The sequence below is a fragment of the Entelurus aequoreus genome, linkage group LG08, assembly GCF_033978785.1.
Source record: "Entelurus aequoreus isolate RoL-2023_Sb linkage group LG08, RoL_Eaeq_v1.1, whole genome shotgun sequence".
Taxonomy (NCBI): domain Eukaryota; kingdom Metazoa; phylum Chordata; class Actinopteri; order Syngnathiformes; family Syngnathidae; genus Entelurus; species Entelurus aequoreus.
This window is the reverse complement of record NC_084738.1, coordinates 36,549,179-36,564,025: the sequence shown is the minus strand read 5'-3', so window position 1 is coordinate 36,564,025 and position 14,847 is coordinate 36,549,179. Positions and strand designations below refer to the sequence as shown.

The following is a 14,847-nucleotide window of genomic DNA, read 5'->3' as shown; positions in this document are numbered from 1 at the left end:
TAAGTATACATTTTTTAGTAAGTATATATTTTATATATATATATATATATGTTGATCCTTGACTGTACTTTTATGCGGGTAGCCTGCCTTTTTCTTTTTGTTTGTCTCCTCAGGCAAAACTTTTAGTTTATTTGGTTGTTTTGCAGCTTCTGCCATGATAGCAGTAATTGCACATAGGCAATCAAATCGTCTTTTTAACGGATGGGGAAAGGGGGAGTGATGTATGCCCTTAAGCAAGTCAGCACATTTGTAGTTTTTGTGCGACAGGGTTCCTGCCACCCTCCTCAAAGTTGCTAAGTGCCGGTGAAAGCTACACAGACCCCCGCAGGCCATGACAGAGGTGTCCATGTATCATCCCAAAAGTTATGAAAATATTTTATGAAGGTTGAAAAGTTTAAACAGGGGTGTCAAACTCATTGTTATTGTGGGCCACACAACAGTTACGTAAATTTGTTTGTAATGTCAAACCATAACCATAACCACAACACCAGGGGGTGCTCCACTAACCACGTTAAACCCAGATTCCGAACTAACAAAGGTCTTAACTCATTCTTTTTCTATGCCACATCAATGTGGAATGCGCTCCCAACAGGTATAAAAGAAAGGGCATCTCTATCCTCCTTCAAAACCGCTATAAAAGTTCACCTCCAGGCAGCTACAACCCTAAACTAACACCCTCCCCGGATTGCTAATAATCAAATGTAAACAATCAAATGCAGATTCTTTTTCTTATGCCTTCTGATCTCTCTCTCTCTCTCTCTCTCTCTCTCTCTCTCTCTCTCTCTCTCTATGTCCACTACTTGATGTCCATATCCCCACCCCACCCCCCCTCCACACTCCTGATTGTAAATAATGTAAATAATTCAATGTGATTATCTTGTGTGATGACTGTATTATGATGATAGTATATATGATAGTATATATCTGTATCATGAATCAATTTAAGTGGACCCCGACTTAAACAAGTTGAAAAACTTATTCGGGTGTTACCATTTAGTGGTCAATTGTACGGAATATGTACTTCACTGTGCAACCTACTAATAAAAGTCTCAATCAATCAATCAAAATGTTGTTCTGTATCTCAGGAATAGGAAGGGCCACAGCTCTGGCTCTAGCAAACTGTGGGGCAAAGGTCACATCAGTTACACGCACACAGTCAGACCTGGACAGTCTGGTGCAGGAGGTAATTGATGACCTGTATTTATTACAACTACTAAATTATATTTGAATGCTTTTACATAGTCCACACGTTCCATATTTCTACAGTGTCCATCCATCATCCCTGTGTGTGTGGACTTGGCAGACTGGGGTGCCACAGAGGCGGCCCTCAAGAACGTGGGCCCAATTGATCTGCTCGTCAATAATGCTGCTCATGCCAACCTGCAGCCATTTCTTGAAGTCACACCGGAGCAGTTTGACCAGTATGAAAAAACACATCATAATTTTTTTTAAATCTCATTGTTTCATACTGCAACTGTGTGGTAAACTATAGACAAAAGTCTCCCACATTGCATCTTCATTTATCCAGCAGAATTCTGACTAGACCCTTTATTCCCGCCTAATAATGAAACGTTATCATTTTATTGACTTTTTGGCCTCTTTTTTTTTTTTTTACAATGAATGGCCGAAAATGACCACTGACACACTCATACTCAACATTGTGTACATGACATGAGCTGTGTGGGGGGCAGGGTTGGGGGGGCGGGGTTTGGTGGTAGCGGGGGTGTATATTGTAGCCCGGAAGAGTTAGGGCTGCATGGGATTCTGGGTATTTGTTCTGTTGTGTTTATGTTGTGTTACGGTGCGGATGTTCTCCCGAAATATGTTTGTCATTCTTGTTTGGTGTGGGTTCACAGTGTGGCGCATATTTGTAACAGTGTTAATCTTGTTGATACGGTCACCCTCAGTGTGACTTGTGTGGCTGTTGATCAAGTATGTCTTGCAGTCACTTCTGTACACTGTCATGTACAACATATGACTGGGCTGCCACGCTGTTTGTACAGGTTGTAGAGGGCGCTAAAGGCAGACGCCCTTAATATTGTTGTTTGGGTGAAAATCGGCAGACATTCGAGAGAATCTCCCGGAAAAATCGGGAGGGTTGGCAAGTATGACGCTGTCAAGCGGCATTCATATAAAACTCGCGGGGCGCACTAACATAAAATTTTCATATTAAGGTGCGGGCAGCAAAATAACGTCTCACGGGCCACAATTGGCCCGCGGGCCGCATGTCTGAGACCCCTGCTGTAGGGTATTGCTTTCCCCCAAAAAATTGTCTGGTAGTCTATAAAATTAATAATTTGCTAATCAATGCAGCCTTTTCCTGGTTTTGCTGGGATAAGAACCCCTTTGCCTTACTCTGTTTCTAAAAAGGTCTGACTCTTCAAAATAGGTCTGTTCTCTTTGCATCCTCCATTACATTCAAGTTATTGACAATTTTAAGCAAGTTCCTCAACTTCAAGAACCCATTCCTTGTCATGTTGTGGCTTATTATTGGGACTTTGGTTTTGCTGGCTCAAAGCCAAGGCAGGTCATGCAGACTGATATTCCAAAGAGCCTCATCGGTTGCTCTCTCTGCCAAGTCTTCAAACACTATTAAGATCCAAATAAAACATCTTAAACAGTGTGTGTAAACTAGGGATGTAACGGTATCAAGATCTCATGGTACAATATTATCATGGTACTGGCTCTGTGTTGGCTTGGAAATGCTCGAGACGAAAGTGGCGTGCTTTGCTGTTCAGAAGGCAAACTTTCTTACCTCCACCCAAAGAGGTTATGTGTTCGCCAGAATTTGTTTGTGTGTTTGTTAGCAACATAACTCAAACAGTTATGGATGCATTTGGTTTTGATGAATTTTTCAGGAAATGTCCAAAAAACAATTCCTCTTATCTACTACGAACACACTTCACTTCCTGCTTACGGCGTTTCACGCCCCCCACCTTGCCAGCCCCGCGCTGCATTGCGGATCCTGGGAGATGTCGTTTGTTTTCAGAGCGGGCCAACATTAAAGCCCCAGAAAAAAACTACACACCAAGTTTTTGTTTGATACCGTCACATGTCACAGCATTATTGTGAAGACTTTCAAACCGCAATACCGTGTTATCTACAATATCGTTACATTCCAAGTGTAAACTATACAATTGTGTGTACTTTTAGTAAGAATGTTGCGTGTGATCTACTAAGACTGTGTGTACAATTTATAACAAGGGCAAAAGTGGTGCAGACCGCCCTTCAGTCCTGGCGTCATGGGCGAGCTCACCCTCAGAGTCAGCCCTGCCGGCCCTCGGCGGGAAGCTGTTTTTTTTAATTTTTTTACATTAGAGCAGGAAAAAATAGGACGATATTTAATCAAAACAAAGGCACGTTGACTAAGACGATAACAGTTAACTGACAATTTAGTTAAGCATAAAAAAGCCGAAAAGTTGGCAGAAACGAAATCCTATTATACTGTATATATTTTTGTCTTGTCGATGGGTGGGACAAGTTCGGAGTATATCCAATCACAGCTCTATAACGGCGTACATTGAAAGAAGGGTGTGGGTTGGTTAAGAATGACAGCCAATCAAATTTTAATATTTTCCACATTGTATTATGTGTACAACTGGGATTAAGTGAAGAGGAGTCGTTTGATTTTTACTGCTATGATGCCATCAGCAGCAGTCATCGATTGTGACCTCACAACTGTAAGACAAATATACTATTCCCGCCATGTGAGAGCGCATCAATCGCTAAACCTTCACTTCTGGGGCTTCATTTGTCCACAACTGATTACTACATGTAAGATCTGACAAACACTTATATTCAAGGTTATTGTAACGATACGTGTTTTAAAAATCGTGTCTGAAAAATAAAAGTATTGGCCACTTTTATGGTATTAATGAGATTGCAAAGTACTGTTGTTGACCCAACAGTACTTTCTTGTTTATAAGGTACATGCATTAATAACTGTTTTTTGTTAATGCACATAATAAATATAAATCAAGTGTTTGGATGTAATCATTAAATCAATTAATTATTGGGTGCCATAAAGTGATTCCTTGTAATACTTCGACACATCTCATCTGTGCATAAATTATTAGTTTACCCCATACTGTACTGTTTACGTATTGAAGTACCTTTTAAAACGCTGAAATCTACACCAAACCACAACTTATGTTTGTCAATGTGATTCAAAGTAATATTTTGATATTGACACATCACTTCTGTACATCTCCTAGGATTAGTCTAGTAATTTATGCATAGATGAGATGTGTCAATATCAAAATATTAATGTAATGAATACATCCAAACAATATATTTTTTTATTATGTGCATGAAAAAATAACAGTTAATATTGTGTAGCTTAAAGAAGAAAAAGGTTTTTAGCACATCAACATCAAATCCATAACAGTCCTTTACAATCTCTTAAATACCATAGAAATGGCCAACTCTTTCATTTTTTGGACTTGATAAAGGCTTAAATAATTTCTAACACATATCGTTACAATAACCACGAATGTAAGTGTTTGTCTTACATGCAGTAATCAGTTGTTGACAAAGTACCAGCAGTACAGCTTCAGCACACGGCAGGAATCCATTTTTCCCTCCTCATTTATGGCATCACATGGCTCAAATAGGCACAGCAGGATTATGATGAGATTAAATCCAAGGTCTCCAAATTATCAGCCAATCATAACACATTGGAGAGTGGGATGTGCACGATTTGTGATGGATGTGTCTCACTGGAAACAAAAGCTGATTTTTTAGAAAAACAGTCACGAAAGAACAATTATGTTTTTGGTGGAGTTACAAAAGCTACTCCTGTAAAATGGGAGGATAACTGAAATACAAATATAAAAAAAAATAATCATATCAAATAAGTTACATTTTACATAGAAATTATTAACATTGAAAGAGCCCACAATGCTGGAAAAATTGACAATTGAGAAAATCGAGGTCGCTCAAGACCAATTGTACTGTAGTTAAGTTTGCAAAATACAAAGATAGAGAGCTGGTATGGAAAACAAGAAAAGCGCTGAGAAACACGACTCCAGAGGTGTACATTCAAGAATACTTATCTGAGACTGTAAGGCAAAAAAGAAAAGAAATGTTACCTAAAATAAAAGAAAAATCATATGGTCTAAGGATCCAACCTGTGCTGTTTCCTTATGTTCTTAGCTGTGGGCCGCAACAGTACTCAGTTGTTATTCACTTTTCCACCTCTTGTGGCTGGAATGATAATCTCAAACAGTCATAAGAAGTCTGGTGCTAAAGTCATAGAGAAATTTCTTAAGCGCCAAAATTGTGACTAAATTAGTGAAGCTGTATATTCATTTGCACTTAATATTTATTGACAGTTTAGTTGGAGAGCATATTCATTATTCATTTTGTTTATTTATTTTAGCGCACACATGATTTTATGTAAATTGATTTTTCGTCAGTTAATTATGAACCCTTTCTTCAGTGTTGGGACTAACGCGTTACAAAGTAACGCCGTTAGTTTCGGCGGTAACTAGTAATCTAACGCGTTATTTTTTTATATTCAGTAACTCAGTTACCGTTACTACATGATGCGCTACTGCGTTATTTTACGCTATTTTTTATGTAGTATCGGCTAGAAACGGATGCGCTGCGGTGTCGTTCTTCTAAATCTTCCTCTGTCACAAGCCAGAGAGAAGAAAAGAGGTGTGTGTGTGTGTCTGGGTGTGGGTGTGGGAAGGGGAGGCACACACGTGATCCGCGGTTTGATATATAAAACAAAACAAAAAGGTTGTTCGCATGCACGTTCAGTCTACACACAGCGTGGTCATGGCGAGCGGAGTAAAGGAGGAGCTTGAATGCCCCGCGCCATTTAATCGGTGTGTTTATAGGTGCAGACTCCGTTGTGCAAAACGAGGGTTTTAAACACATGCTGAACGTGCTTGAGCCACGTTACGACATCCCGTCGCGCACCCACTTCAGCGATAAGATTGTGCCAGATCTTTATGAGCAGGAGAAGAAAAAAGTTGTGGATGAACTATCCCGAGCATCATCTGTTGCGCTCACGACAGACTGGTGCACGTCCAGGGAAACTATGTGACGATAAGCGCTCACTTCATCACAGCAGACTGGCAGATGAGAAGACACGCCCCCTCTACGAGAGTCACATTGCGCAGGTACTGACACAAGCAGTGGAGGAATGGAAGATAAAGATATCCCAGTCACAAGTGATAATGCCAAAAATCAAATAATTGCAGTGAATGAGGCAGGACTGGGACCACAGGTAGGTGCTTTGCACATGTAGTGAATTTGGCATCACAGAAGGGAATCTTAGTCAATAGGATGGATCAGGAAGGAGGTTTCCTAGCACAACAGCTGCTCATGTGCTTAAGACAAAGCAAGAAATGCTAAAGCTGCCTACTCATAAAGCTCATACATGATGTCCCAACGTAGTGGAACTCCACTTATGATATGTTGCAGCAGCAGGCAGCTATATACTCTGCATTGACCCACAAGACCCTGAAGGCAAATCAATCAATCAATCAATCAATGTTTATTTATATAGCCCTAAATCACAAATGTCAAAGACATCATCAACCTTTCTGATGATGATGTGAGAGTTGCAGAGGAGGTCCTCCAGGTGCTTCAACCCCTCAAAAGTGTTACATCTCTACTGAACACTGAAACTTCACCATCTGTGTCAATGATCCTGCCACTGAAAACAAGGATTCTACAATCCATGGCTCCAAGTGTGGAAGACAGCAGCATCACTCCAGATGTCAGGCTTTATTTCACTATCTATGTTTCAAGGAAGATGATGTGCCTTCTTATGTTGCACTTTAACTTGTTTTTTATTAATGGTCATTGGTCCAAGTTTAAAGAAAGGAGAAATGCCTTTTTATGTTGCACTGTTTTTCATTAATTATGTTAAAATGAAAATAAAAATGCATGTCAAGTCGATCAACAGATTGTATTATTCTCCAGTGCAATAACAGTACTGAAATGAAGGCTAAAAGGGCATTAATGGGAGCTTTAAAAAAAAAGAAGAAAAAAAGAAGTAACTAAATAGTTACTTTTCACAGTAACGCATTACTTTTTGATGTAAGTAACTGAGTTAGTAACTGAGTTACTTTTGAAATTAAGTAACTAGTAATTGTAACTAGTTACTGGTTTTCAGTAACTAACCCAACACTGCCTTTCTTATGTAGTATATTTGGTTAGAACTTATTTTTCTAATAAGCTTGACCTAAGCCTCAGTTTTATGTGTTGAATAAATAATCTTTGTGATTAACACAATTCCATACCATTCGACAAAGTTGTAAACTGTAAGTAGGTTAGACAACAATTTTGAATATGAATAAAATCAAGGGTAAACATTTTTAAAATCTTTTTTATCTATATTCCTTAATTTATTTATTTTTTCAAGCGTAAGATCACTAATTCGGTGTTAATAATTGAGTGGAAAAGTCAGGGCTGGAGTTTAAAACCCCCTGATCCAGACAGCAGAACCTATTTTCAGCACTGCTATTTTTAGCTCTGTTAGGCGCCGGTGTTGTGATGGTGCGTCTGAAATGGTCCAGAAATGCATGCAAGAAGGCATTAAAAATAGGGACTAAAAACAAATCAATTGAATTACTTTTATTCAGCCAGCAGCTATAAAATTATAAAATGATATTGCTGATTAGACAATAGTTGTATTATGTTTTACGGATGGAGGATTTTCTGTCCATCGTCTGTCTTTGCAGCACAATCGCCTCCTTTGTCACAGTTGTAACTGCGCCAGTTTGCGCGCACATTCTTAACATGCTAAATAGCGGCCACAGCCTTGATAGATCACGTGAACGGTATATGATTATATTTGCATCTCCTCCCAGTATTGTGGGCGTTCCAATAATCAGCATATATTCTGCATATTCATAAAGAGACAAACACGCTACATGAATTGCACTCCTTATTTTGCTCATTTAAGAGACGCAATCCTCTGCTTTGCGTGCGCTATAAAGTTTGCACATGATTTATTATACGCAAACTTTAGTAGATCAGACCCTTACTCTTATTTCTATCAACACTGAGTACATTTACAGCCATCCAGATGTATACTTCCTTTAAGACAGTCCAGCAAATTTGGTATTGGGCAGGCAACGTTCTGCATAAGAATCACGTACACCTGTGCAGGGATGGTCCTTAAGTAGCCTCTCTTTAGTGCCATGGCCGAGTACCCCCGTGCCCTTTGCCTCTCAACACCTATTCTAGATGTTCTGAAAGATGTTGAAGACTGTTTGTGAGGTTATTCCAGAAAAATATTTGTGATGTCAGAGGTCTGAACGGGTCTGCAATGGTTCATTCCAAAGATGTTTGATGAGCTTGATGTTGTGTACACTAAACTAATCCAAGCATACTTTTATGGATCTTGCTTTGACCATTTGAACAGAAAAAGGCCTTCCTAAACTGTTCACACAGACAATTGTCCAAAATGTCTTGGTAAGCATTATGAAAGTATTATGTTTTACGGCTGAATATGACTAACCAATTAATACATTGATTAAAAGATGTGTCCCAGAGACTTTTTGTATCATCAAACACCTAAACTCAATTAAGGGAGGGTCTTTTATCTGCAGGTCTTTCAATGTGAATGTGAAAGCTGTGCTGCATGTGTCCCAGGTAAGCTCATTTGTATTTCATGTGTAAAGGACAAAGACATACAAGTATCACAATCTTTTATGAGGAGCATATTTGGCAGTTGTATTGAATCAAACAATGATATTGCCTGTCTTGAATCAAAAGAGGCTACTTTTAGTATCTTTGTAACAGATTGTGGCTGCTGGGATGAAGGGCAGAGGATCAGGAGGCGCCATTGTCAACGTGTCAAGCCAGGCATCTCAATGTGCCCTCAGAAACCACACTGTCTACTGTAAGAAAACTCATGTTCTACTTTTGTTTTTTCTAGACTTTTCGTTGGTATAACTTTAGACTGAATGTTCATAATAGATGAAATGGTATTTCCTTCAGGTGCCAGTAAAGGAGCGCTGGACATGTTGACAAAAGTCATGGCTCTGGAGTTGGGAGCTCATCAGGTACTTTCTACTCGGGTTTCCCCTGAATGTGGCGCACCACCATCGCAATATCATAGCTGCCACATTTTGAAAATAAGTGTTTTTTACGTGAAAACAAATTAAAGTCATATAATGTATTGTAGCCTATAGAAGAAGCCACACAAAGTCCAACGCTCTTTTGAACTTTTATTGCCAATGTTATGCTAACAACCGACACAATTCCAACAGGTTTTACCTACCGTACACACACTTAGGTCTCCTTGCTTCCCCAGATTAGAGTTGTCCCGATACCAATATTTCGATACTTTTCTATACTTTTCAAAATAAAGGGGACAACAACAAAAACATATTTTCCTTATTTTAACAGATAATCTTATGATACATTTAATATATGTTTCTTATTGCAATCAAAGAACAATTTTGGCATTTAATAAGATAGTGAACATACTAGACAACTTCTCTTTCAGTAGTAAGTAAGCAAACAGGTTACAAAGACTCCTAATTAGTCTGCTGACGTATGCAGTAACATATTGTGTCATTTTCTGTTCTATTATCTTGTCAAAATTATGAGGGACAAGTGATAGAAAATACATTTTATATCTACTTGTTCATTGTCTGTTTGAACATGTTCCATCTACACTTATGTTAAAATGTAATATTCACTTATTATTTTGTTGTTTGATATTTTAACAAAGTTTTGGGTGATACTACAAATGTTGGTATCCAACCAATACCAAGTAGTGACAGAGTCACACATTGGTCATATTTAAAACTCTCCTGTGTCCATGGACATACTGTATTTTTCCGGACTATAAGCCGCTACTTTTTCCCCTCGTTCTGGTCCCTGTGGCTTATACAAGGGTGCGGCTTATTTACGGCCTGTTCTTCTCCGACACCGACGAAGAGGATTTCGGTGGTTTTAGTACGCAGGAGGAAGACGATGACACAATGATTAAAGACTGACTTTTCATATACCGGTAGGCTGGTTATTTTGATATCGTACATGCGAGCACTTTGTGTTACTTTGCACCGTTGTATTATTTGTACTCTGCACGAATGCTGTTCGCCATGTCAAAGATGTGAAAGTTTGATTGAATGATTGAAAGATTTATAGTTAATAAATGGGACGCTTTGCGTTCCCAAACTGTCATCTCTGTCCCGACAATCCCCTCTGTGGTAGCAGGAACCCCTATATACTACGGTAATTACACATCAAAACCCTGCGGCTTATAGTCGGGTGCGGCTTATATATGGAGCAATCTGTATTTTCCCCTAAATTTAGCTGGTGCGGCTTATAGTCGGGTGCAGCTTATAGTCCGGAAATTACGGTACTTCCTGGGTTTACAAACATTTAAAACAGACAAAAGATTTTGTGATACAAAAAATATTGATGCAATCACAGTAGTATCGACTATATACGCTCTTGTACTTGGTATCGTTACAGTCTGTGTCTGTGTAGATCCACTTCTGGCATTTGTTTACATTCAGGAGCGCTGGGCTTGCTGTTAGTGGTTAGCTATTGTATCCTCCTATGGTGTGTAGTGAAGCATGTTTAGCTATTTCTTGTCCTGCAGGGATGAGACTTGTAAGAAACATAGTTTATTTGTTCCCATGGAGGCGAGGATTAGTGATTTAAAAGTAGATAAAACACTGCCGACTGCGAATGGACGTTAGCCGCTAGCTAGCGGTTTTAAAGCTCCTCTGCCAGAGCGGCGCTTCAGCGTCGGAACTCTGTTTCTGCTTGTAAGTACTACGTGCATGTGTGTTGTTTAACATGCGCCTCTGCTCCTTTTACCAGCAACGACAGCGTGCTGTCGTGTCCATAAAATAAAAAAAAGTATATTTCAGAAGCGGTATAGTACCGTTTTTAATTCACTAGTACTGCGGTACTTTATAGTACTCGTTTACCGTACAACCTTACCCCATACACACAACAACACTTCCTCATTCTCCACCAATCCGCTTTCAGGCACAGAATTCACAATTGTGATCATTGGAAAAATGTACATTAATTTAAAAGCACAGGAACATATAACATTACCGCCAGCAGGTCGTTACAGTATGAATGTATATATACAGTACATCCTATTATTTGCGCACTATTGTCTAGTGATGCACCTAAACTCGGCCACTAAAAAGAGAATTTGATCACAGAAAACAGCGAGGCCGAAACAAGATGTAAACAAGACGGACGCGATTGTCTGGAGCGTTGTCAGCATGTCTGCGATTTGGACGTAACTTTAATGTATCAGAGATATACCTGCGGACAGCAATCTACAAAATGTGCAAATATTAGAAGGACAATGGTGGCTTTTAAGGAGAGAAAGTCTAACTGGAGCAGCAGCTCGAAGCAAGTGTGACGTTATGCTCGCTGCAGCTCGCATATTTGTCAGAGATATCGAGGGACAGAAGAAGAGTCTGTAAACACGAGTACTGTCTATAAAAACACCAGAAAAATATGTTCAATTTGTTGCTAGCCGTCTTCAATAAAAAAGTCATTAAAAGTGTCTAGACACTTGAAAAATTCTTAACAAAATATACATTGTACAATAAGCACAACAATTGAAAATATGGCAAAACAATGTAAACAGATATGTTCATACTAATTATTAATATATTTGTTTTAAAATTTATTTATTCAATATATTTTTTAGCTTTTGAAAGAAAATCATATCATCATAGCAAATTATGCAATGATGTCATGGTGACCACGGCCCCATCGCCACAGGTATCATAGAAATCGAGGGGAAACCCTGTCTCTACCATACACAAAATGACAACAAATTGTCCCTTTAAGATGTATCGATAGTCGCACACTCTATACTACATATAGTATATACTATGTGTGGACAGATTCTGCCAAGTGCTTAAGTAAAAAATGGTGCGCAACTGCATTGATTCTGGCTACACAGCATTCTCCCGCACGATTTAAGTCTGTTCCACTTTGGGTGGAGCAACCCTCAAATGTGGGCGTTCCCTGCGACATATCGTCTTCCACGTATTCTCTAATCGACTTAAGTGCTTTTGTTCTAAGGCTGCAATACGTCCAGCGCTCCGGAAAGGTGAAACTATACATCGCACTTGAGGTTTGGATGCAGTGTACACCACACGTAATAAAATGTTATAGAGACTTGCAGAAAACTGTCAAATCTAGTCTAAATGCTTCAATTGAGACACCTGAAACATCCATTACAGTGATGTCGTTCAACTCAGTTTCAGGGTCATACTGAAACTTTAATTAACAATAGAGGCAATTTCAACGTAAGATTGTAAAATTGTTGACTGCCATTAAGCCGTAAAAATGTGCAAAATTCTGTAAACCAAAACCTAAAATCAAATATGATGATGCATATTCTGGTGAACTAAATGACAAATGTACAGCGGGAGATTATTATTTTCTTGCTTTCATTTACTGAATGTTTACATTGTCCTTCTTGACTGTTAGTGAAGATGTGACGTTGTGTTGCTATAGATCCGAGTGAACAGTGTGAACCCCACTGTGGTGATGACGGAAATGGGACGCTCAGGTTGGAGTGACCCAGAAAAAGCCAAGACCATGACATCCCGTATCCCGCTCGGCCGCTTTGCAGGTCAGAACCAGCAGACTTGGCTCTTCTGTTTACTGTATCGCTTGGCTTTTGCTTTTTTGATATTGATTTATGGAATTCTAAGTTTTCCCTGTGATTAACCTTGTCCTCTAAACCTCTGAATGGATGAATATAGTCCTGTTTAATAGTTCTTTTTTTGGGGGTATGGAAACTTCTTTGTAATATTACAACTTTATAGTCACAGTATTTTTATTATTTTAATATTGCCTGATTCTTATTTTTTGTACCTGCAAAAATGGGCATGATGAGGGTTTTGGACCTGTGTGTAGATGGCCCACCTTGTCGTTGCAAATATTGAAATTCCACTCCTATTTGTTTGTGCCAGTTTGTGTTGTTTAGGTTTTTAAGTAATTCTAAAATACATTTTTGACCATGCAGTGATGTCAGCCAGCCCCCTCACATCACCAAACATGTCCGAAACGTTTTTGCTGTCAAAAAAACATTTGTGCTATTATGGTGTGAATGTTATTTAGGGGAACTGCACATTTTTAAAATGTTCCTTCTAATTCTTGTGAGGGACAAGAAAACTTTTTTTTAATGCATTCCAATTAAATAAACGTACATACAATTCCGCTTACAATGTAGCCAATGGGAGCCATGACGTCATTACATGTAACCAGACCATAAAGCCCTCAAAAAACCATCCAAAAAACTGCCAACAATACTCCATTTACATTTCGTGACCTGAATATTAACCAAATACCGTATTTTCCAGACCTTAGGGCGCACCGGATTATAAGGCGCACTGCCAATGAATGGTCTATTTTCGATCTTTTTTCATATATAAGGCACACAGGCACATTAAAGTAGTCATATTTATTTATTTTTTTTCTAATTTAAAAACACTTCCTTGTGTTGTACATAACATGTAATGGTGGTTCTTTGGTCAAAATGTTGCATAGATAATCTTTTACAGATCATCTTCAAGCCGCTTTCTGACAGTCGCTTCATGATGCGCCGTTGTGTGGGTGGTCTTATTTACGTGGCTCACCTTCTGCAGCGTCTTCTCCCCGTCATCTTTGTTGTAGCGGTGTAGCGTGCAAGAACGGGAGTGGAAAAAGTGTCAAAAGATGGCGCTATCTGTTTTAATGACATTCAGACTTTACTTAAATCAATAACGGAGCAGCATCTCCTCATCCGTGGCTCAATAATGCAACAACAACGCCGGAAATGTGCCCTGTGAAAAAACGTCCGATCGGTACTCTCTAATACCCTTGGGTGAATAATGTAAACTCACTACACCGGTACGTTTTAGCGCTTTCATGGTGAGTTTACTGACAGATATAAGTAAGAACTTTACACTACTTTATATTAGAAATGGCAACAGCGGAGGATGAATGTCCCATAACAAGAAGATAGAGAAAAACAAGAACAAAACGCCAGATAATGTCTTACCTTATACACACCATAATAATACTCGTATGCTGTAGCACAGTACAATCCATCAAGCAGTGCGGCTTCATAGCTTACCAAAGTCGTACTAAAACATTTTGATGGATTTTTGAGCGCCGTGTGTAATGTTCTATATTTTCAATGGAATATATAAAATGTTGGTGTTGTTTACTTGAGTCATATTGCAGTCTACACATATATCTTGTGTATGACTGCCATCATATTGCAGTCTGCACGTATCATCTTTATGTGCTTGACGCCTCAATCATTGGTATGTTTTCATCTACAAAACCATTCTGGGTATCACTCCATCTTATCTGTCTTGTCTTTTAACAAAGAAACAAGGAAGTCACAATCTTCGTTCAATGAATGTTCTGCAATGTGTCGTCCCCAAAGTAAGAACTGAACTGGGCAAGAAAGCATTTAGGTTTTCAGCAGCGAAGGCTTGGAATAACCTACAATCGAATATTAAACTTCAAACCCTTGTTACGTTGAATGAGTTAAAAGCTTCTGTGAAAGGACTGCAGTCTACCTTGTCTGTATGCACATGTGTTATGTGAGCAAGTTTTAATGTCGTAAATGTGATGTTTTATGTATTTGTTTACTTTTTTTAATGTAACCTTGCTGCTGCCCTCTTGGCCAGGTCTCCCTTGGAAAAGAGATCTTTGATCTCAATGGGATTTTACCTGGTTAAATAAAGGCTAATAAATCTCTTATGTTTGACTGCCATCTACTGGTCACACATTTCACCATGTACCAAATAAAATGGCTTCGAGGTCGGTAAGCTAAACCAGAATTATTCCGTACATTAGGCGCACCGGGTTATAAGGCGCACTGTC

At 39.0% G+C, this 14,847-nt stretch overlaps 1 protein-coding gene across 4 annotated transcripts in view; it reads left to right on the top strand.

Annotated features, from left to right (window-relative positions):
- dcxr (dicarbonyl/L-xylulose reductase) overlaps positions 1-14,847 on the top strand; it is a 51,980-nt gene that overhangs the window by 1,569 nt on the left and 35,564 nt on the right. For all 4 annotated transcript variants that reach the window (XM_062056406.1, XM_062056408.1, XM_062056409.1 and 1 more), the window contains exons 2-7: positions 1,086-1,183; positions 1,267-1,421; positions 8,574-8,616; positions 8,767-8,866; positions 8,965-9,029; positions 12,481-12,598. In XM_062056406.1, the coding sequence (XP_061912390.1) occupies positions 1,086-1,183; positions 1,267-1,421; positions 8,574-8,616; positions 8,767-8,866; positions 8,965-9,029; positions 12,481-12,598 (579 nt within the window). The remainder of the gene's footprint in view (positions 1-1,085; positions 1,184-1,266; positions 1,422-8,573; positions 8,617-8,766; positions 8,867-8,964; positions 9,030-12,480; positions 12,599-14,847) is intronic.